We start from the raw sequence: 25,000 nt of genomic DNA, 5'->3' as shown, positions 1-25,000 counted from the left end.
ACACTCTTAAGCCAGTGGAATATGTTCACTTTATGTAAACAAACCAGAATAAATTCAAAGCCAGAGAAGAGCCAATCTCTGTGACAGTAATACAGTATACAATTAATTAGACTTTCTTTTATCTATTTTTTGGTTTCTTTTTATTTTACTACTCGATCTTTTCAGTTTGTAAAGTGTCTTTGAGGGTCTAGAAAAGCACTATATAAGTCTAATGTATTACTATTATTATTATTATTACATAGATTGAGCAATATATAACAGGCTGAGTCAGGCCTAACATTGAGTTATTGATCTCCTATACATGACTGGCTATTGCCAACGACCTGATTCTGCACTTTCCCACATCATGTCCAGTGTGTTACTCTTACACATTGATGTGCAGCCTTTCACCTGTCAATGTTGCAACCTTGTAAAGCAGCTAATGGACAGGAAAGGCTTCAAGAAAATCATTACAGGATTTTTACTCATTATTGATGATTGAGGTGTATTTTTGTGGTGTGTGTGTGTGTGTGTGTGTGTGTGTGTGTGTGTGTGTGTATGTGTGTGTGTGTGTGTGTGTGTGTGTGTGTGTGTGTGTGTGTGTGTGCGTGCGTGCGTGCGTGCGTGCGTGCGTGCGTGTGTGTGTGCGCGCGTGTGTGTGTATGTGCGTGTGCGTGTGCGTGTGCGTGTGTGTGTGTGTGTGCGTGTGTGTGTGTGTGGATTTGTCTGTGTGTGTGTGTGTGTGTGTGTGTGTGTGTGTGTGAGTGTACATCATACAGAGGAGGCTAGTCTAAACTCCTCACAGCTCCATCTGCCCAGGCCACGTAAACAAACATGTCGCTAAGCAACACGGTCCACCACACAGGCGAGGGCATGCAGCAGTCACCACGGCGATGGTGACAAATCAACCTTGTGTCGAAATGAAGACGTCCTCATGGCGATAACTCAAAATGTGTAATAAAACATCATGTCATCACATTCTGTAACATCTTCACTACCATTCAGTTATACTGGTATAGTCTGTATATAGTCTGTATATAGTCTGTATACATTCAGTTATACTGCTATAGGGTTAGGGTGGTATAGTCTGTATGCCACTGGAAATCATTGATTAAGCATCATGTAAAACACCTTAACCACCTGTAATAAGATGAACTACACTCTTAACCACCTGTAATAAGATGAACTACACTCTTAACCACCTGTAATAAGAGGAACTACACTCTTAACCACCCGTAATAAGAGGAACTACACTCTTAACCACCTGTAATAAGAGGAACTACACTCTTAACCACCTGTAATAAGAGGAACTACACTCTTAACCACCTGTAATAAGAGGAACTACACTCTTAACCACCTGTAATAAGATGAACTACACTCTTAGGAAGAAAAGTGCTACTATACCTAGAACCAGAAAAGGTAGGGTTCTAAGTGTTACCATAATGGTTCGTCAAAGGGTTCTCCATCAGGGACAGCCGAAGAAAAACTTTCAGAATTTAGTTTTTTTGTAGAGCGTCTGTCAGAGCGCCTGTCAGAGCGTCTGTCAGAGCGTCTGTCAGAGCGTCTGTCAGAGCGTCTGTCAGAGCGTCTGTCAGAGCGTCGCGCAAGATATCAGCTAGACACAGACCAGTACCTACAATCTCACACGCCATATCGAGAAGAGCAGCGCTTGAATACAGTTGCAGTCACTACACTTTTATCTATATCTTTTTATTCATTGTCTTATTATGTTGTTAAATGTTGCCTAGAGTGTAACTGTGAGTGATGATGGACGTTGCATAGGGACGCTACAAGTCTGTAAAACAACTCTGGAATGGTGGTGACTGAAACGGTGATAGGTTCCAGAGAAATGAAAAGAGAGAGCGCACCTATGGGCAGAGTCTTGTTCCCTGGGGTGGAGGAGAGGGGCTTGACGAAGCTGCAGTCTCTGGACAGATCCTGGGACCCAAAGAACACCGAGGAGGAGGCGGGGGTCCTGGTCGGGGGGGAGTCTGGGGGGAGAGAACCAACAACAACAGCATTAGAGCCTCAACCTTCCACCTTCATTAGGTCATAGGATACAATGAAGCAGGGCTCCCAAACCTTCTGAAACATCACATTCAAGCACCTTTCAAAGACTTTCAAGACTCAATTCCCTCAAATTCAAGGACCCAACACGGCCTAGTTTGAGACAGATCTAGATGAGAATTTATATAATAGGACCTATCCGCTCACAGACAACAATTAAAAAGAGAGGCTTGAATGTGTGAACACTAGATGGTCTCTTGCCTTCTCTACCACAGCACAGCAAAACAATATATTGTGAAATATGTGTAAAGTTAAGCAATACAGAGACTTATTCACTACTTGACAAACTAAATAAAACAGTTTTGAATATATACTGTATATATATTTTTTTAGAGAGAGAGAGAGACTGAGAGAGAGAGAGAGACTCTACTGTAAGCTAAGCCATATCCTACCTATGAAGGCTGTGAAGGTCTAAAAGGACAAACAAACAGGTACAACTATGGTGAGCTCCTTAGGTAATAACAATAATAATATAGTACTAATAACAAGTACTAAATAAACACTGCTTCATTCTGAAATGCATCCAAACCAATCAACAAGGCAGCAAGGCAGCAAGGAAGTAAGGAAGTAAGGAAGTAAGGCAGCAAGGAAGTAAGGAAGTAAGGAAGCAAGGAAGCAAGGAAGTAAGGAAGTAAGGAAGTAAGGAAGCAAGGAAGTAAGGAAGTAAGGAAGTAAGGAAGTAAGGAAGTAAGGAAGCAAGGAAGTAAGGAAGTAAGGAAGTAAGGAAGTAAGGAAGTAAGGAAGTTAGGAAGTAAGGAAGTAAGGAAGTAAGGAAGCAAGGAAGTAAGGAAGTAAGGAAGTAAGGAAGCAAGGAAGTAAAGAAGTAAGGAAGTAAGGAAGTTAGGAAGCAAGGAAGTAAGGAAGTAAGGAAGTAAGGAAGTAAGGAAGCAAGGAAGTAAGGAAGTAAGGAAGTAAGGAAGTAAGGAAGTAAGGAAGTAAGGAAGCAAGGAAGTAAGGAAGTAAGGAAGTAAGGAAGTAAGGAAGTAAGGAAGCAAGGCAGTAAGGAAGTAAGGAAGTAAGGAAGTAAGGAAGCAAGGCAGCAAGGAAGTAAGGAAGTAAGGAAGTAAGGAAGTAAGGAAGTAAGGAAGTAAGGAAGCAAGGAAGTAAGGAAGTAAGGAAGTAAGGAAGTAAGGAAGTAAGGAAGCAAGGCAGCAAGGAAGTAAGGAAGTAAGGAAGTAAGGAAGTAAGGAAGTAAGGATGTAAGGAAGTAAGGAAGTAAGGAAGTAAGGAAGTAAGGAAGTAAGGAAGTAAGGCAGCAAGGCAGCAAGGCATGTAGAACATGTAGAACATGTAGAACATGTAAGCTTTGGGCAGTGAGAGGTGGTCCAGCCAAGCTCTGCCTTACCTGAGAGGGAGAAGGGAGAAGAGCTGTGACCGTTGGTGCCTCCGTTCTCCTTACTGCTCAGAGAGGACGAGGAGCTGGGCTTGGCAGTGGACATGCTGCTGGAGAACTGCCTTTTACAGTCTGGGGGAATACAAGTAGAATATAAGACACTTTGAATGTGAAAAAGAACTTGGAGGACACTGAAACTCTCCATCAACTAAGGGACTAGTTCTTGTCACAGACTGATGGGCTTTTCTGGACAGAAACAACAAAACAACAAGTCTACTGATATCACATGTTCTGTACAAAGGCACTGTGTTTTAGAATATAGATTAGAAATGACCCACATTTACTTGAATGTACCGAATACAAATGATATAACAATAAGCTATGAATCACTTGTTGTTTGTTTCTTTCATTTCAAGACAAATGAATAGCTTACATAATAACATTAGCAGTATAAATGTGGTAATAATTTACAAATGTATGCAAGGAATAAACTAATTAATAATAACTAAATAATAATCTATCAATGGCATATGAAATAGAGTTATAGTAAAGTGATACAATTTTAACCGATAATACAGTCTCTTGACACGGACTAAGGTGTTTTAAGAGTAAGACATAAGTAAGTAAAGTAATAAGTAAGCCTGTTCCAGATGACTTTGAGCACTTTGAGCTGCAACGTTTGCAGGAAAAGTGCTATACAAGTTATTATTAGTATTATTATTATTGAGACGGCACCTTTCCAGCAGATGAGAGGGCCCTTGCACAGAGCACCCTGAGAGTTCTTCACCAGGTAGTACTTTAAGTGCTTCTGCTTCTTGGGCTGCGTGGCCAGCTTCAGGTTGATGTGGTTCGAGAACTCTGTAAAATACCGGAACCCTTTCTCCCCGCAACCGACACAGTTTCCTGAAAACCCTGGAGAAGCAACACCTTCAAGAGTTAGGGAGTCTGAAAACCCTGGAGAAGCAACACCTTCAGAGTTAGGGAGTCTGAAAACCCTGGAGGAGCAACACCTTCAGTTAGGGAGGCCAATGAACAAAACAAACATTCTATAGGCTACCATAGTCCTAATGAAGGGACTGATTCTTATTTATGATGGGGGGTAGTACATGGAGGGAATTGGATGTATAAAATATGAAAATAGAAAATGTTGTCTCCCTCTCCCTCTCTCTGTCCCTCTCTAAAATGTTGAAATATATTTACATTTTTCAGAATAAAAGTCAGACCAATTTGATCGGTTGTTGACTTGTTCCCGGTTCCACCAGCTGCCGTCACATTTTCCCAGAATTCTGTCTGTGTTTTAGCTTAGGCTCATAAATGTCTATGATCATGTTCAGGTCTTATCAACTAGGCCTTAGTCTTATTAACAAGGCTGGATTGGGTCAGGTTTGAATTTCCATGGCCGACCGAAACTCTAGTCAAGTCCACACACACACACACACACACACACACACACACGTTGTGTTTCCATAAATGTTAAGCGAATTTCGAAACGCGAATCATGGAATGTGGAGCGTTTCCATTAACTTGGTTGGAGCGAATAAGCTAGGCTACGTAAAACGTCATTTGGTCAGAGGATGACGCGGTGTAGGCTACGTGTCTACGTTACACATGTTGTGGAAGTAAACAAAGGAACCAGCTAGCATTGGCCATGTTGCAGACTGTCCAGAGGAAGGAAAGTACTTAAAAACACGTAATATATATATTATTTTTTTTACGTAAAACGTAATTTCGTCAGTATTTACATGTATGTAGTTTGATGTAAAGAACTCTCCCAACTGCAATGCAAAAACACATACAAAATCTTTTGAAAAGTACAATAAAGAACGACGCAGAGCAAAGCGAATTTGATCCTAAATTCTGTTTCAAGTGAAGCAAATGTTCTAGTATATCCCGCAGGCTGTCCATAGGAAAGCAACAGCACACGCGTGTTGATCTGGATAAGAGCGGGACAACGGTCTACATTTTTCTGACCAATCAACTACCACGTCTGTTGCTTCGATTGCGTATGTTACTTCGTTTACATGAAGGGCTGTGAGAACGCAAATCAGAGAAATTATTTATGCAACAATGTTACAAACTCATCCACTTGCTCCGGGTCTCGATTCGGACTTTCGTGTGAGAACATGACCTTAAACTTGTTGCGCAAAATGGGCCAGGATTTGTCAGATCCTTTGTTGGGCATCTCGTTTCTTAAGTCCTGGTATATTGTGGCATTTCTTTGCTGTTCTTTGCGACTTGCTGTCGCTGCTCTCTGGAACTACTGATTTCTACTCTAATGTTGTTGTTTCTCTGTCGATATTTCGACACTTCTCTCAGCCATTTGAACAGTAGCCTATCCTCCCGACAATATCAATGACTTGATCGCTTGTTTTAACTTGCAGTCGCGTGTGTTTTGGACTAACGATTTACCGGCTTCCTACCTGGCTGGCTCCCTTGCCTCGCTCAGCCGTCGCTGCTATCTCTTTATCCCTGTACCTGGCAGCTTCACCACTGAGGTAACAATGTGGATCAACAGGCTGCTGGTATGGAGTATCCTCGCATGGATTCTATCCTTCATAGTCCATCCAGTAACAGCGTTACTTCAACACTGCAGCAGAACTTTCCCAACTACGATTCCACCTGTCCACCTGTCACCGGCATTGAAACAGGTGAGTTGAAATTCGCTACGTCAGAGTTGACCTGTTTCCATAACACCCGATGCAAGTCAGAGGCGAGCGAGCGTATCGACTTTGAGCCTATTAGAGGGGATTCGCATCGAGTTTATGTGAATCAAGCCGTTTCCATAAAATTTCTCGTGCGAATCGTCTCAAACTGATGCGAATCACCGCGTAATGCGAATCAGAATGTTTTATGGAAATGCACCTACTCACACACACACACACACACACACACACACACACACACACACACACACACACCTGTACACATTATTTCTGTAATAACCACTTCCTGTAATAACCACTTCCTGCCTTTCAGGAGCTAGCTACTGGTCAGAGAGGTATGGACTGACCTAAAAGTGCATTTTTCCGTCGGTCCACGGCACACACCAGGATGTGCTCGGGGACGTTGGGCGACTTGGCGCCGACCAGCTCAAACCCAGCTGGGACCTCCACTGTCTCTGTCGCCATGGAGACCAGACGCAGGTCCTTGCCTGCCTGACAGAACCCTGTGGGAGAGAGAGAGAAACCTCTGGTTAGTCAGAGAGAGAGAGAGAGGGGGGGAGAGAGAGAGAGAGAGAGAGAGGGGAGGGAGAGAGAGAGAGAGAGAGAGGGAGGGAGAGGTGAGAGGAGAGAGAGAGAGAGAGAGAGAGAGGGGGGGGAGAGGGAGAGGGAGAGAGAGAGAGAGAGAGAGAGAGAGAGGGAGGGGAGAGGGAGAGAGAGAGAGAGAGGGGGGGAGAGGGAGAGGGAGAGAGAGAGAGGGAGAGAGAGAGAGAGAGGGAAAGAGAGAGAGAAAGGGAGGGAGAGGGAGAGGGAGAGTGAGAGAGAGAAAGAGGGAGGGAGGGGGAGAGAGAGAAACCTCTGGTTAGTCAGAGAGAGAGAGGGGGGGAGAGAGAGAGAGAGAGGGAGGGAGGGAGTGAGAGAGAGGGAAAGAGGGGAGAGAGAGAGAGAGAGGGAGGGAGAGAGAGGGAGAGAGAGAGAGAGAGGAGAGGGAGGGAGGAAGAGAGAGAGAGAGACAGAGGGAGAGAGAGAGAGAGGGAGAGAGAGAGAGAGAGGGAGGGAGGAAGAGAGAGGGAGGGAGGGAAAGAGAGAGCCTTACCGTCTAGGGTGCAGCAGCCGTCGGGGGCGGGGCCCTGCAGGTAGGGCAGGGGGGGGCTGTTGGTGTCGGAGTCCTCCTCCTCCTCCATCTCCTCCAGGCCGTTGGCGCCGGCCCCCCGGCCGTTCAACAGCTCCGGTCCAGGGGGCTCGGAACACCGCAGAGAGACCTCCAGCTTGGGCTTTATATCTGAGAAAGACAAATACGAGAGAGAGAGAGAGAGAGAGAGAGAGGAGAGAGAGAGAGAGAGAGAGAGAGAGAGAGAGAGAGAGAGAGAGAGAGAGAGAGAGAGAGAGGAGAGAGGGGAGGGGGAGGAAGGGAGAGAAAGAGAGGGGGAGAGACAGAGAGGAGAGGGAGGGAGGGAGAGAAAGAGAGAGGGAGAGAGAGGAGAGAGAGGGGGAGAGAGAGAGAGAGGGAGGGAGGGAGGGGAGGAAGAGAGAGAGAGAGAGGGAGAGAGAGAGAGAGACACAATCATGTTGGTAATTCATTTTTTTTTTTATAGATACCACAATCACCTCCACTTAAAAAACAACAACTTGTGATTTTTAAAGTGTTTTAGTGCTTTTAATATAATGAACAGGACTCACCCTGGATGTTGGCAAGGATAGTGGTCTGGCTCCAGGTAGAGCTGTGTGAAGATGGGTTGTGGGTCTCCAGTGTTAGAGCGCAGGGGAAGGGCCCTCTATAGGAGTTGTGGAGGGCCTCCTCAAAACGAGCAGATTTCAGCTGCCCTGGCATACGAATTCCCCATTATCCTGCAGCCACGGGGGAGACAGGGAACAAAGGACATCCGCTCTTAGCACTTTCCATTTGGGTGAGAGAGGAAAGAAACGGTACTTTCAAACCTACAAAAGACTGATGTCAAGATTCAGAAGATTCCGGAAAAAATAAACTGTATACTGTATGTATTATCCCAACCGTCAGTCCTTGCATGTACGCGCACACACACACACACACACACACACACACCTACACACACACAAACACACACACACACAAACTATCTGTTTGTCTATCTTTCTCTTCCCTCTCTATTGCTCTCTCTCTTTTTTTCTTCTGTCTTTCCGCTGGGCCCTACTCAAGCTGCCTGCCAGCCCAGCCCCTGCCCCTGCCCCTGCCCCTGCCCCTGCCCCAGCCCCAACCCCTACCCCGACCCAGCCCCTGCCCCTGCCCAGCCCCATCCCCAACCCTCCTGCCCCAGCCCCTGCCCCTGCCCCTGCCCCTGCCCCAGCCCAGCCCCAGCCCCATCCCCAACCCTCCTGCCCCAGCCCAGCCCCAGCCCAGCCCAGCCCAGCCCAGCCCTTCCCCTAGGGCAGCATGGGCAGTGCTGGGGGTTGGGTGACTGTGGCTCCACTGTGGCAGGTGGCAACTGGAAAAAGGGACACGCGTGCTGCCTGATGGCCCAGAGATCAGGGGGGTGGGGGGTTAGGAGGAGAAAAGGAGAGGTAGAGAAAGGGAGAGAGAGAGAGAGAGAGAGAGAGAGAGAGAGAGAGAGGGTTACAGGATAAAGAGTGTGAAAGTGAGAGAGAGAGAGAGAGAGAGAGAGAGAGAGAGAGAGAGAGAGAGAGAAAGACAGAGATGGAGAAAAGCAAAGAATAGAGAGGAGAGAGAGATGGAGAGGAAGAGAGAAAGAGACAGAGGGAGAAAAGTGAAGAAGAGATGAGAGAGACATGGAGAGAGAGAGAGAGACATGGAGAGAGAGAGAGAGAGAGAGAGAGAGAAGGGGCGGTTGGTGGTTTAAGTGAGCTTAGTTAATAGAACAGCTCTTGTTCAAATACAGCCGCGTTGACCAGGGGCAGGGAGCGTTAGTTAGGGAGAGGTGTCTGGCCTCCTCTAAAAAAGGTGAAAATCTCGTCCTCGCTAGTCAACTAACACAGCTTGTTTTGTGAGCCTGCTAACAATGTAAAGTAGTGTTCTAGTTAACTCGGCAGCAGTGGAGATTACTCACCCAATCCATTGCCTTGCAGTATTTTGACTCGACTAGCGAGTTTGTGTTGTGATTCTCAACAACGTTGAAACGTAGTTCCGTGTTTCAAAAGAAAAGTCTGAACATTTTGATTGGCTGCCGATATGAGGACCAAAGCATTAGAACGTGTCACATATCTCATCCACCAAGGCTGCGTTTTCGCAAATTCGCTCTGAGAACACCGGAGCGCACACTGGGTCAACGTCATAAAGGGACCAAGTCATTTGATTGGACAGGAGGCGTTCCATGACTGCTTCTCCCCTGGCACATGGTCACTGAGAAATCTGACCCAACCTTCCCACGTTTATCCTTGGGCTACAGTTGACTGTTTGCTACATGTTTTCTAAAGGTCAACCCAACAGCCAAGTCAAGCCCCTGTTTGGGAGCAGATTCCTAACCTTAACCCTGTCTGTCTCACAAACACCCAAACACCCTAACCCTAACCCTAACATTAACCCTGTCTGTCTCACAAACACCCTGGCAGCTGGTCTGTGTTCAGCGCTTTTTTTCTGCCCAGATTATTTTGCGCTAGGAAAATTTGTAATAGTGAATACAAACATAACACTGCATTTATACATGAATAACTAATATGCGTCTATCTTAAATGGCCAGTATATTACATATATACAAAATTGCCTTCATTCTAACGCATGTTGGCCATGTTGAGTTGCCTCCAATATAGCGAACACTGAAGCAGACAGCATTGTGTTAGGGTAACCATTATCAACCTAACCATAACCACCAAGACATACAGTAACCATTATCAAACACCACCAAAACATACAGTAACTGGGTCAATGATTAAAACAACCATCTTGTTGTAGAGAACCTAACAGATATCAGTCCAGTCATGAGTATTCACCATCACCCTCAGTTTCCTGTTGATTCTTCTCAAAAGCTTTCTTTGTTTTGTAATATTTTCACGTTATAGATTAGTTGAATCAACTTAGTTAGCATGAACAAGTGCACAATTTGGTACAAAGCAAAACAACATCTTAGTTCCTTGTATTGCGTCTTGTGTATTTGTTTATTTTGTTTATTTTCTTGTTTGTATTATGTATTTCTATCATTTTGTATTGTAGGGCTCCCATGAAAAAGAGACTCTGGTCTCAATGTGACTCCCTGTTCAAATAAAGATTAAATAAAAAGGAAACATTCTTCTTAAATGTTAGTTACTGTAATGCATTCTTTTCTCTCTGTAACTCTTGAGATTGAGAAACCCTGACCCTGTTTATTTAGTCAATAACAGGCAGGCTTGGGAACAGTCGGAGTGTCCCCCGTCCTCCTCCAAGGTCCTGTTCTGCCCACGCCTGGACAGGTTCCAGGTTCCAATGTTTACTGAAGAACCTTCCCAGAGGGCCGAGGGGGGGGGGGGGGGGGGGGGGGGGGTGGAGGGGAGAAGGAATCTGCCCCGACCCAGACAATGGAACAAGATTAACCCTTCCTGATTGTGCTTTAACAGAGATAAGCAGCTTAGCATAAAGAAGTATTTCTTATTCAACCAGGGGGGAGGCCGGTCCAAGTAGAAACCGGAGGTTTGGGCTCAATGTAACGCACGGAAACCAATCAGGAACCGTATCAAACACACACACAGAATTGGACGCCGTTCCTCAATCCGTTCCGAGCATTAATATGACCCTGTCCTCCGGTTTCTACCTCGACCAGCCTCCCCCTGTACTACAACTGGAGAGACAGAGGGGGGGGGGGGGGGGGGGTGGACACACTGCCTGAGGTGTGTTTTAGGTGTTGCCTGTCTGATCGCGAAACAGATTCGTCATGAACCTCTGACGGGAGAGAGGTGAACACCCTCCCCCCCTCCCCCTCTCCCCCGACAAAGCGTGGCAGAGGTCAGAGGAGCGCTGACGGAGGGGGGGGTGGTGTGAGAGAAGGCCAGCGGGCGGTGGCTAAGGTCAACTCACGACAGGGCCTCCATCTTTCTGTTTCGGTTGGCCGGGGGGGGTGGGGGGGGGGGGTAACTGCAGGACGCGTTCTGTCAGTGGTTGATTGATGGTCGACCAGCGGCTGATCTGGGTACAGGTGGAACTGTCTGAGGCAGGGAACCTGGGGTCTTAACGCTTCTCTGAGGCTGTTGCCTCTGGCAACAGAACCAAGCGCCTCTCTCCGAGAAGTCCACTTTCCTCTAACAGCATGGGCGCCCAGATGGGCGAGGGTTAGGGTTATGAATTTGACCTGGGTTTGGTTTTGCAATCTGTTTCACAATCACCCAGCAAAATTCCATGAAGGACCACACAGGACACAAGACTCCGATTCTGACCAATGGAACAACACTCCTTTTCCTTTCTTTCTCCACACTTTAACGCACCTCACAATAACATTCATTCAAACATTCACAAACATGTCATTCACTCTCCTGGGGTCTTGCTTTTCCACACACCACCACACGTTAACCGTAGGGGGAGGCCCAGGGCGGTTTGATACCATCCCTCATTCCATGTCACCTGTTTTACCGTGAGCACATCCTCCGATTTCTACCTCCGCCAGCCTCTACGGGTGAAATGAACGTATAGAGCAGGTTGCTTACCTTGTGTGTTGGTTCCCAGGTGTGGAAGGGACTTGTGGACCTCTGCTACATGCTGGGTCAGAAGAACCGCTGCGTGGAAAGTTCCGTCAGTGACATTGCTCTCAGCAGCACTGCTTTAGACCTACGGAGGAGTTCCAAAATAAAAGACACTCAACATTCAGGAAGCTTCTCCCATGTTGAAGAAACATTTGCTGAACATTTCGAAGCCAAAAAGCTGTTGTATTTTAGCCTACTCAATAGCAGTTCAAAGATCCACATTGCAAGGTATTCCACGCTTTTATTAGGGACACTACACTCCAAAGCGTGTCCGATGTTTTCAGGCGTCATAGGTAGTCCAATGTCAAAGGTTTGCACTGTATAACCTCCTGATCTTATTTGGTGCCAATCTTTTACATTTAATTGGGGTTGAGACACACAGCTGGATCTCCACAACTGATGACACCGGACATGTACTACCTCTACCATTAGACTACCTTTGGGGTTGCATCTAACAAAAGCATCTAACAAATTACACATTTTTTGTGTGTAATGTCCCTTTAAATGTCTTGTGTAGTCCGCCAAAACAGATTCACTCATGAGATGAATGACTGCACTCAGATGGCCACTCTACAAAGAGGTCTAACAGATTGCACCAAACCATGACATATGTAGTAACCGTAGTAACCGTATCGGCCCAAAAAGGGTTATGTGATACCACGGCCCCAGGGGTATTTTGGTAAAACACACAGGGGTGTTGGGGGTTATGGTCCCTTCACACACAAACATGTGCAAACACACACACACACACGCACGCACACGCACGCACACGCACGCACACACACACTCTCACACACACACACGCACACGCACGCACGCGCACGCACACACACTCTCACACCACACACACACACTCTCACACACACGCACACACACACACACACACACACACACATGAACACACACACACACACACACACATGAACACACACACACACACCACACACACACACACACATACACACACACACACACATACACACGCACACACGCACACACACACACACACACACATGACCTGTCCCCTGGCCATCAGCCCAGAGGGATTTTGTGGTATTTCTTCTTGGGGTATTCTGTGAACTAATCCACCAAGGTTACAATTCCTTTCAATTACATTATATATATATAATATACATATATACGTATATTATATATATATATACGTCTATTATATATAGACCTACCTAGTTCGTTCAACCCCCGCTTCTGCTGAGCACACGTTAGAAAATGATTACCTGACCTTCCAGAGCCAACCAAACCACACAGCTCCAACGTCAATGAAGGAGGCAGGTGACACTACAGAAAATCTATCCAGTCATTCCTAGCAGCAAGCTAGCAACGTCAACAACAAGAAGTCGCTCATTCTAAAAAATCAATCCCAATGACGTTCATCTTCTAAAACACGAGTAAACACTTCACAACAACTTTCAAAAAGCCATTGATAAATCGTCTGGCGCTCATCACAGTTCTGTTGTATCTAGATACATGAAGACATCAAACATGTCATCAATCAAAGCGTCGGCCCCCAGTCGTTTCAACAGGGGAGTCGAAATATGTGGATCACTATCTGGCAGTGGACAGAGCTGACAGAACACCCAGATGGCCGCTGAGATGAGACCGACGGAGCCATAAATCCAGACCTATATTCGGCCCCCAGGTGCCTAATGGAGTTTTTCTGGTAATGACATTTGAGGAGCCTTTCAGCCTGACATGCTGCCATAGATCTCTGCCTAGAGGCATATGGGGGAATTCTAGGCGGTGGCCACTGAGGTAATACACACACACAAATGCACACACACGCACGCACGCACACACGCACACACACATCTGAATTTACAGGTACACAAATACATCGAAATATGCCTTTCTTAAAACGAAATGTTTACTTTTAGGAGGCCTTAAAAAAAATCAGTTGTACCAACGATTGACATATTGATCGAATTATTCTTTGAATTAGATTGAATTAGATTGGTCTTAGGAATCCAAATGAGTAGCACTCCTAGATGCATTTAAGGCTACAGCATGACATCATACCGTATGTACGCTACGCGATCGGAGGAGTGTGTCACACATGGCCTGTTTCTGATGAGTCAATTACCACCAGAACTCATTTCATTCCTGAGAGACACTCTTGTTTAGTTTAGTTAGTCTGTCCTATAGAAGTTAGTCTGTCCAATAGAAGTGACCATTGGTGCAGATCAGATGTTATGTTCTTTCTGTTTCAGAAATAAGCGTCATTGTCTGGATTATGGTAAGTGGGTTGCTTATGAACACTGCAATGTCACCTCGCAAAAGAGTTTGCCACATTTACTGAACCGCAGCAAAGTATATATATATATATATGAAAAAACATGTTTTTCAGGACCTGTACAACAAATCATTGATCATGCTTTTGGCTTTGAAAGTGCTGTGTCGTTGATGACCAATCAGGGGAGAATGAAGATGGTCTTCACAGTGATATCCCAGCTTGGAATCCTCAGCAATGTTTGAGTTGACCCTTGGTCCCCACCCCTCCCTGCCTTCTTTCTCTTTCCCTCTCTCTTTCGCCATACCAGTCCACTCCTCCTTTTGTTCCTCCTCTCATCTACATAATGACATTACACTGCTGACAATGGGGAGAGAGAGAGGCAGGATTACCTCTACTTCCCTTCACAGTCAGTTTCAGGCACATTCTGGTCCATCCTGTCCACTTTTTCTTCAAAGTGTTAGATAGGCAGTGTTGTAAATTCACACAAGTGTTACACGTTAAGAAATCCTGCTACTGTATCCACACACACACACACACACACACACACACACACACACACACACACAGACACACAGCCACACAGCCACACACACACACACACACACACACACACACACACACACACACACACACATAGAAAAGGGGGAAAAAAGGGAAGCTAGATAGACGTAGTAAAACTTGACCCTAAGTTACTGTTCCCTGAGTGGACTTTTAGACAACTTAAACCATAACAATGATGACAACATGTTTTCCTGGAAACCCATGAAACCCGTGAAACCCATGCCAACATGACTATCAGCTTGCATTTTGTGTTTACTGAGGTCAACTTCCATTGATTCTTGTTAACAGAAGCAGTTGCAAATCACTGTTAACTTACAGCAATGCATAATAAAACAACACTAGCACTCACACAAACCTTCTACAACATTATCACAAGTCGATAAGGCTCACCTATACAGGAACAATGATGTTTTTAACATTCCAAATTAGCCAGCATGAGGAAGAGACTGGGAAGAGAGGGAATGCCTATCAGAAGAGGGGGAGGGGGGGGGGGTTGCTGGGGGTTTATATGCAAAAGAGACTAACATTTCTAAATGAGGCGCTAAAGCCCAGTTCATCATGCTAGGAGCCAATCCTGCAGTGACAGACCAAACACTTCAGAACAGACTTCACAACGCTCCTGTTACCTTTCACGATCACACAGCCAGGAGGCACCATCCACAAAACATCCAAAAAATTGCTACAAAATAAACTCCACAATGTGAAAAAACACTGTTTTTTTTCAGGAATAGTCCATTTTGGCTGATAGGTCCGCGGGTCCGGAGTCATGTGAGGATATCCAGGCCCGAAGCGGGTTTGTTTCTCATGTGGTTCTGTTCCCAAATGACCAGCAGCTCCTCTGTCTTCATACTCCTCAGTGTGGAGAGACAATACTGCTGATTCCCTCAGTACAGCTGAACCCCTCTGCCCTCTCTCTCTCTCTCTCTCTCTCTCTCTCTCTCTCTCTCTCTCTCTCTCTCTCTCTCTCTCTCTCACACACACACCCACACCCACATGCAAACACACACACACACACACACACACACACAACCAAGTCCCCTGTCCCCTCCCCTGTTTTGTGTGCCATTTGCTGTGGAGGGGTAGGGGGGGGGAATGCACTGGGGACTCATTCATCTTGGCCTGCTGACCCCCCTTGGTGACAGATGCTCTTGGTAGGCTGGAGAGGAGGGGGGGGGGGCTGAGAGAAGAGGAGGGGGTGGGGGGGGGGGCTGAGAGAAGAAGAGGGGAGGGGGGGCTGAGAGAAGAGGAGGGGGGGCTGAGAGAAGAGGAGGGGGGGGGCTGAGAGAAGAGGAGGGGGGGGGCTGAGAGAAGAGGAGGGGGGGGGCTGAGAGAAGAGGAGGGGGGGGGGGCTGAGAGAAGAGGAGGGGGGGGCTGAGAGAAGAGGAGGGGGTGGGCTGAGAGAAGAGGAGGGGGGGGCTGAGAGAAGAGGAGGGGGGGGGCTGAGAGAAGAGGAGGGGGGGGCTGAGAGAAGAGGAGGGGGGGGCTGAGAGAAGAGGAGGGGGGGGCTGAGAGAAGAGGAGGGGGGGGGCTGAGAGAAGAGGAGGGGGGGGCTGAGAGAAGAGGAGGGGGGGGCTGAGAGAAGAGGAGGGGGGGGCTGAGAGAAGAGGAGGGGGGGGCTGAGAGAAGAGGAGGGGGGGGCTGAGAGAAGAGGAGGGGGGGGCTGAGAGAAGAGGAGGGGGGGGGCTGAGAGAAGAGGAGGGGGGGGCTGAGAGAAGAGGAGGGGGGGGCTGAGAGAAGAGGAGGGGGGGGCTGAGAGAAGAGGAGGGGGGGGCTGAGAGAAGAGGAGGGGGGGGCTGAGAGAAGAGGAGGGGGGGGGCTGAGAGAAGAGGAGGGGGGGGCTGAGAGAAGAGGAGGGGGGGGCTGAGAGAAGAGGAGGGGGGGGCTGAGAGAAGAGGAGGGGGGGGCTGAGAGAAGAGGAGGGGGGGGCTGAGAGAAGAGGAGGGGGGGGCTGAGAGAAGAGGAGGGGGGGGCTGAGAGAAGAGGAGGGGGGGGGCTGAGAGAAGAGGAGGGGGGGGCTGAGAGAAGAGGAGGGGGGGGCTGAGAGAAGAGGAGGGGGGGCTGAGAGAAGAGGAGGGGGGGGCTGAGAGAAGAGGAGGGGGGGGGCTGAGAGAAGAGGAGGGGGGGGGCTGAGAGAAGAGCAGCATCTCCCTACCGCCACACGGCACGCGTGACCCCCACACCACGTCACACACACACACCAGACCCCCACACCACACCACGTCACACACACACACCAGACCCCCACCGCTGGCTCTGATGAACCAGAACCACAGGAGAAACAAATCACACAAACAATTATCATTTCTTCCACCCCTCACTCTCTTTCGCTCTCGCTTTCTCTCCCTCTCTCTCTGTGCCACTTTTTCATTTTTTTCTTTTATTGGGGGGCCAATTTAGAGATAGGGAGAACCCTTGGCAAAATGGGGACAAGAATGTCAGGTCAGCTCTGCAGCATTCTGTCCCCCCCCCCCCCCCCAAGCCGCCTCTCCAGCATTCTGTCCCCCCCACCCCCCCAAGCAGCCTCTGCCTGAGATTGACCCCACACTGGGGGCTGTTTTACTCCCGCTATAAATACCAGGGACTCATCTGGTCAAAATAAATAAACCGGTGGATGCGCCGCAAATCAACTGGCCTGGGCAGATGTTTGGGATTACATGTCATTGTAACCCCCCCCCCCCCCGCCCGCCCCCTCCCCACGGTGAAACGCCTTATCATTACACTGACCACTGGAGCAGAGAAAGTGGAAGAGTTGATGAAGGAATCAAACAAAAGAAAGATGTCCCCTCCAAAAATACCAACAGCGCTGCATTTTTCAGTGACTTTCGGGACACTGTCGAGACAATCGATTATCGAGTCTCAGGAAATGTTCTCACGGTGCTTTTGTAAGGTGAGAGAAACTATCCATTCTCTCTCCTCTCTCTCTCTCTCTCTCTCTCTCTCTCTCTCTCTCTCTCTCTCTCTCTCTCTCTCAGTAGTGTTATGTCACATTCACACCAAATCAAACTCGATTTACACCGATCAGATATTCTTCCTCTTTAGTCTGCAATAATAATAATAATAATAATAATAATAATAATAATAATAATAATAATAGACTTTGTTAATAATTGATGGTAGACTTCAATCTAGTAGTCCATGGAATTAATAAAATGTTACTCTGTACATAAACAACACTTCCCAGTGAGCCTGCAGTCCTGTTTCAGGTCTCTTGCTTTCTGGCCAAGTAATTAATTCGTCCGTTAAGTAAAGTCAGCAAGAATTTGTCAAGTCAACAAAAGAAAAAAGGTCTGAGTCAACACAGCACCACATGCACATTCACATTCACCCACGGCAGTGAGGTCTTCGCTCCATTTTTTTCATCATCATTAGGAGAACCTTATATAACAATCTTTTTAAAATTATTATTCTTTTCTGTTTTTTTTTTCTGTTTTCAGTGCTTTTCTTGCTCGACTCCTACAAACACGGCCGAGGCCAAACCTTCCCCTCCACTCCAACATCCGTCTGGAAACAACATCGTACTGATGCTTCCTTAAGTTCACATAATAGAGACTAATACAGAACTTAGTTACGCTGCCATAAAATCGATCATAATGAGTCGGAAACAGAAACACATCGTTACATCAGCTAAGCATGAGTGACAGACCCCCTTCCACTTCATTAGCTCCTAGATACAGTCAACAGTTGGTTTAATCTGGCCATATACCTCTTCTCACCTCCTCACCAATGACTCTACTGGGGCTCACACAGTGTGAGGGACAGCTATAAACCATGAGGAGGACCAAGGCCCTTCAGAGTTCCTCCGGCCCTCCTTCCTTCCTGTAAAGTCAACCACCGCTGTCTGGACATTGGGCTTGAGTTTGGCTGTGAAAGATTTGTGACACATTCTAATGCTTCGGTCCTCATGTCGGGATCTGATGTAACGATCAGACCTTTCTTTCGAAAAAGGTGAATACGTTTTCCGCGTTGTTGAAAATCAATGACACGCTCGCTAGTCGACTAACACAGCTTGTTTTGTGAGCCTGCTAACAATGTAAAGTAGTGTTCTAGTGAACTAGGTAGCAGTGGGGATTGCTCACCCAATCCATTGTGTTGTTGCAGTATTTCGGCTTGACTAGCGAGTTTGTGTTGTGATTCTCAACAACGTTGAAACGGAGTTCCGTGTTTCAAAATAAAAGTCTGAACATTGGTTGCCGACATGCGGACCAAAGCATGAGAACGTGTCACATGTGTCAACGTTCAACTCATTTCAACCACACAAACTTCATGGAATATAAAAGTAAAAAAAAAAGGGATATGTGCTATAAAAAGCGGCGTGGTAACAGCAGACTTGTGTTCTAAGGAAACCGCTTTACTTTGGATCTGCGGACATCTTAGTTCATCTTTCGACAGATGAACAAAGTAAAATGGCAGCAGCAGCAGCGGCAGTTAGCAAGTTTAACCTGGGGGGGGGAGTGGGGGGGGGTCCATGTCTGTCACTGTCAGTCATGTGATTGATGGCCGAGCCCCTGACTTTGACACAGGCACCTCTAAAGAGTCCCATTTGAAATGGAGATAATGAGTAAACCCAGAGGTTTCTTTGGCCTCAAAAGAAAGAGCCCTGCGCGGAAAACAAAAGGAGCCTTAGTCTGAATGGTGGGCCTGCCCCCCCTACCCCCCCTACCCCTCCTACCCCTCCTACCCCCACCACCCCCTAGTCCCATCCTTCAGCGCAGCATTGAGCCCAGGCCAAAGGCCCCCTTGACAAAGGGGAAGTAACCCTTCCACCACCGCTGCCACCTGATGAAAGACAAGTCATGTGACAGGGGGGGAGGTGTGTGTCGGGGGGGGGGGGGGGGGGGGGGTTCTCCCCCTCGGTCTTCAGGTTCCGGAGGAGTCTGACTCAGCAACTCACACACATGCAGTTGAATGGAGCCGGACTCCCAACCGAGGTCCAACCTCCTTCACTTAGTTGATGTGGTTATGGGTTTAGTTGATGTGGTTATGGGTTTAGTTGATGTGGTTATGGGTTTAGTTGATGTGGTTATGGGTGACTGAGACTGGAATCGATGTTTAATGTGTTTGTAGGATTATAAAAACATATAGATTTTTTCTAGAAGGCAGAACTTGAGGGAGAACCCGAGGGTTCTAGATCAAGCGAGGACCCAGAGTGTGTCTGCCTACTCGACGGAGATCGTCGAAACAGGAACATTTTAGAAATTCGAAACCTCAAATCAACTTTTTCACTGTGAAAATGAACATATGTATCCAGGCGATGACAACAGCAGCTGGTTGTGGGAGACGTGTGTACCAAAACACCTCCAGATGAAGATACAACAACATGTGATAGGGACTCATCAGTAAAACATGACATTGGAGGTGATGAATGAGAGCGCGGTGGGTATGACAGCAGGAAGGGAGGTGTCGGCCGTACCGTAGGAAAACAGACGCCTGGCTCTCAACCGCTCACAGGAGAAACAGGAGCAACACAGAATGGCCCTGGAGTGAAAACCCCCGATTCACCTAACCCCCGCGTCAGCTACCTGGCGGTGTGAGGACTCACGCTGTCATTTACAAGCAGGGTAGCAGTCCTCCTGGTCTAATTTCCTTATAAATACCGCCCCCCCACCTCACACACACACACCCACACACACACCCACTACTACCTGCTGAGCCCTGAAGTGCAAATCTGCGCGAGTGAGGAAAGTAGAAGAACAGGAGAGTGGTTTGTGTGTGTGCGTGTGTGTGCGTGTTGTGTGTGTGTGTGTGTGTGTGTGTGTGTGAGGGCCTTCAGGCCTCTCTCCACACCAGGGCCCTCACACACAATAGGCAGCATTCCAGCTGGATGCCACTGCTGATGTAAGCAGGCAGCAGCACAGACATTCTGGACTTGCAGCCTGGAGGTAGGTGTGTGTGTGTGTGTGTGTGTGTGTGTGCGTGTTGTTTGTGTGTGGTGTGTGTGTGTGTGTGTGTGTTGTTTGTTTGTGTGTGTGTGTGTGTGTGTGTGTGTGTGTGTGTGTGTGTGTGTGTTGTTTGTGTGTGTGTGTGTGTGTGTGTGTGTTGTTTGTTTGTGTGTGTGTGTGTGTGTGTGTGTGTGTGTGTGAGTGTGGTGGGGGCAGGGGTATTGGCCCTGGAACTATAAAGGGGGGTGAACCAGGGTTTAAGGCCTGGTGTGATGGGGGGGGACATGTGGAGGGGAGGGTGGGTTGGTTGGCCGGAGAGAGGGGGGGGGGAGGGAGTGGCTGGGGTAGGGTGGGGTGGAGGAGGGTGGCTGGGGTAAGGGGGGGGGGGGGGTGTGGGGCGGACAAAAGGAGCATTTGGGCAGATGAAGAAGTCATCATCATTAAGCCACTGGAGGTTTACTGTCCAGTTATAAAAACCTCATTTCAAAATTAGGGGTGGTTGGGAGGGGAGGGGTGCATGTGAAAGGGGGAGAGAGGGCCTGAGAAGGGCCCTGTGTGGGGCTGGAGGGCAGTGTGCTGGCCAGGCTGCAGGGACCATTCATTAGGGACAGCCCTGCCTTTGTGTTCACACCAGGTTGATTGGAGCGCTGACCTTGCCACACACTCTGGCCCAGTGGATGAGTTTAAGGGCAAGGCATTTAACCTTAAACTAAATCCCAGCCCGCAGACAAAGGACAGCATCATTTATTAACAAAGGCCCTCTCAAACAGCCCTATTAGATGCTATACAAATTCAACAGTGAGCTCCAAAAACTATTTCCGCTAAGAGGAGCTGCCAGCTCATGGTGAAAAAGGCGGTTTCTGGTTACGTCTAATTCTTCAGAGCAGAGGGAAAAAAGTTTGTATTTGATGACGGAAATACTCTGGTAGGGGAGGCATAAGCAGTATAATATCCATGATGGCCAAAAAATATCATATCCACAGAAATGTATAACAATCAACAGATTTCCATAAGAAAACAAAACATAACACATACGTAGATACATAACACAAACATCTAGCACTTCTTTGTAATGCATAAACTTGACAAGACTGGCAAGACTGCTTATATTCCTCATTATATTTCTAAATATGAATATAATATATATATATATATTATGCAGATTGCAAAATGGAGATTTGATTAGTGAAGGCTTCAGTATGATCTATTCCAGACACCTCTTCCACACTGCTGCAGCTCTCTGGAATGACCCAAAACATGAACAAACTCCAACCTTGTTGCCTTTTCAATGTCGCTAAAATGATGGAAATGTCGGAAATCGTAGAGAACAAGGCCTGGAAAAACAATGCGATCGTTGTGAGAATGAATGATCATTTACAATGCTGCTCTGTTCATCGCTATGTCATAAAACGGAAGGCCTGCGAGTGAACCCGCTATGCATTTTACAACATGGCCCTGGGTTGAACGCTAGTTCATCTGCTCAACAACAGAATAGAACACATAGGAACCCTAATGTATGTATGGACTTATTCAAGGCTGCCATATTGAATTTGGAAAACAATAGCTTCCTATTTCATAAATCTGTCAACAGTAACGCTCCAATGGACAAGGAAAGCAGTCAATGGACCAGGAGAAAGAAAATGACACTCATCCTATACTACCTCCTATGATATTGGAATTGTTTTAGCGAATCACGTTCTCCACAGTCTCTCTCTTCAGCAACAAAATCAACACTTGTCACACATCTCTACTATAGTAATGCTGCTGATACGACCACAGCATCGAAACAGTGTTACTACTAATAGAAGTGAATGTGAACGTAAGTCTTTAAAAACATGCATGTAAGTCCTCTTAATGTAAAACACTAATGTAGAGGAACCCCTACCAATAAAACTGCATTTTCCCAGTCAAAATACTCTACTGGCAACCATCGACTAATACTTACACTCACATAACTTCAGTTCACACAGGAGAGAAATCAAATCATTCGACACATACTTTGGGTAGTTTATGTCCGCTGATAGCATCATTACAGCTAACGTCTTCCATTTGGGCATCTGGTCAACACCTCATGACCCCCCCCCCTCCCCCCTTTCATGGTCAGCCAGTTTGCCCGGCCCCTGGCCTAGAGCCTTCAATGGCAGGCCTATTTGTTATGGGGTGTAAAAAACAAAAACACTCTGGATTATCAGATGACATGATGGGTTAGGGTTAGGGTTAGTGAGGGGTCGAGTTCCATTTCTGTTCCGCTTTTCCCCCCTCCTCACCATAAACAAACAGGTTTGACCGACCGATCAACTAAACAACACCACAAAGCTGTCAGTTACAAAACTAGAATCATCTAGAACTGACACAGTTAGAAACTAGAATCATCGAGAACTGACAAAGTTAGTGTAATATCTGTTGTTTTCTCCTGGTTTAAAAATAGCTGCAAACACGTGTCTGTCGTCAACAATGTTGTTCTGACGCCATTCATATTGTCCAGAAGTGCCTCCAAACACTGATAAACACCAGAGCAAAAAAATCACAACACCTCCTCCTTGAAAAAAACGTTCTGAGACAGGGAGCTGACTTGAGATTCCCCGCATCGGACCACGGTGGGCACGTTGAATGATGAATGAAGGCCTCAAGACAAGAGCCTCTTGTGGGGGGGGGGGTGCACCACATAGGACCACCTCTCACAACAGGAGCCCTCCATTCCGTTCTCCCCGAACCAAACAAAATGAGTCCTAAAGCCACCTTGAATTCATCTGAGTGACACGTTGACAAAGAAGGTCCTGAATGTCCGAAAGGAAAGAGCCCCCACCCGCCCCCCCCTCCCCCTCCCTTTAACTTCCTCGCGGGGCGATCAGCTGTATCCATCATGCCCTTCTTCCTGACCTCAAGGCGCCTCTGATGCATGAGCGCACCCCACCCCCCCCACACACCACCACCCTCTACACCCCCCCCACCCCACACACACACACACACACACACACACCCACACACACCACCACCCTCTACACCCCCCCCACCCCACACACACACACACACACACACACACACACACACACACACCACCACCCTCTACATCCACCCACACACACCACCACCCTCTACACCCCCCCACCCCACAAACACACACACACACACACACCACCACCCTCTACACCCCCATCCCGATTAATAAGAGCCCAGGTTGCCCCCGGTGACAGGGCCCACACTTAAATCCCATCAATCCCCCCCCCCCACCACCACCACCACCACCCCGACATCCCCCCCCACCACCACCACCCCTACATCAGCGAGACCTGTGGTAGCTAGGGTAGCTACCAGCAGCAGGACTCTTTTTTTGTCTATAAAGGGACAATAGAAGGCATCCTTTGTGGAGGGGTGGAGGGGTGGAGGGGGGGTGCTGACACCAGCACAAACCTGGCTGATGAGAGAAGTGACAGTAAAAGCCCTATTCAGAGGACCTCACCCACCAGGACCTCTCTCTCCAGAGACAAGGTCTTTTCCCAGCAGATGTTGTGGGCTGAGCTGAGCTCTGCTGGGGCGTCCTGGTCATGGACCAGGAGATGAAGACGTCTGGGTTTAGCCACTTGGTTTGAGCTCAGAGAGGCCTTGTGACTGTAGTCCTCTCAAACACCAGCTCAGGAACACATGGCCTTGTCCTCTTTGACAGGCTTTTCTTCTCAACTTTTGTTAAACATAAGTGACTTTGAGTCGATTTAGAGACAATCCATTTGGAACCCGGGGGGGGCGGGACAACAGCTGATGCTAACAGTTAGCCACGTGGTGGTTAGAAACAAACATAATGAAAGGCTGATTGTCGATACTGTCAAGGCTGGTCTGTAGACCAACTTGGAAAAATACTTCCGAGAGTTGATAGAAAACGTAGAAAGAAAGAATTTCGAAAAAGTTGCAACATGGCATAGGCCTGGACGTTTTTTTTTTTTTTTTACAGCACAGAAGGTACTTCGAAACACGGCCCGACACCGGCAGTACCGATGTGCTTTAATAACTCCAGACACAACTATGTTGTTTACCAAAAATCAACTCTCCAGCCTGTTCTAGAGACTCGAACGTAACGTTCTGTGGAATACAAAGCAGAAACGGTCTGTGTGACTGTCTCTCGTTCATGTCCCCTTGCATCACCGTGGTAACGAGGCCAGAGGAGGCCCAGAAAGCTGTTATCTAAAGTCAGCCAAGATGGCGGCGGGGGCTGAGAGATCAGTCCCTGCTCTGTTCAGGTCAATATTTGCTCTTGGTCTTATCAAAGCAGGGCTGTGCTGATGCCCTGTGTAACTAGTGGAGCATTTAGGCCAGATGACACACACACACACACACACACACACACACACACACACACAGTTTTCGAGAGGTCTTGATCATAATCAAAGGCTGTGAGGTAAAGGTGTGGATCATGAACTGCATACAGAGATGTGACTTTGCACACACACCCCCATGCATGCGCGCACATACACTCACACACACATCTCTCTTTCTCTCTCTCTCTCTCTCTCTCTCTCTCTCTCTCTCTCTCTCTCTCTCTCTCTCTCTCTCTCTCTCTCTAACACCCCCTCCCCCACAATCCTGCATCACTGCCCTTCCTTCCTCCACAGAAAAAAAAAAGAGTCACAATTAGCGGATTTAT

At 47.5% G+C, this 25,000-nt stretch overlaps 1 protein-coding gene across 1 annotated transcript in view; it reads right to left on the bottom strand.

Moving 5' to 3' along the window:
* Positions 1 to 7,883, bottom strand: part of greb1l (GREB1 like retinoic acid receptor coactivator) — a gene marked incomplete at its 5' end in the record, with an annotated part of 42,863 nt that extends 34,980 nt beyond the window's left edge. Inside the window, 9 exon segments of the mRNA XM_080546417.1 lie at positions 1,848 to 1,970; positions 3,392 to 3,511; positions 4,115 to 4,291; positions 6,390 to 6,545; positions 7,136 to 7,321; positions 7,720 to 7,732; positions 7,734 to 7,814; positions 7,817 to 7,864; positions 7,866 to 7,883. Of these exon segments, the coding sequence (XP_080402543.1) occupies positions 1,848 to 1,970; positions 3,392 to 3,511; positions 4,115 to 4,291; positions 6,390 to 6,545; positions 7,136 to 7,321; positions 7,720 to 7,732; positions 7,734 to 7,814; positions 7,817 to 7,864; positions 7,866 to 7,883 (922 nt within the window).
* Positions 7,884 to 25,000: the final 17,117 nt, after the last annotated feature.

Source organism: Nansenia antarctica (assembly GCF_963989245.1).
Source record: "Nansenia antarctica genome assembly, chromosome: 16".
Classification (NCBI taxonomy): domain Eukaryota; kingdom Metazoa; phylum Chordata; class Actinopteri; order Argentiniformes; family Microstomatidae; genus Nansenia; species Nansenia antarctica.
This window is presented reverse-complemented; position numbering and strand designations above follow the sequence as displayed.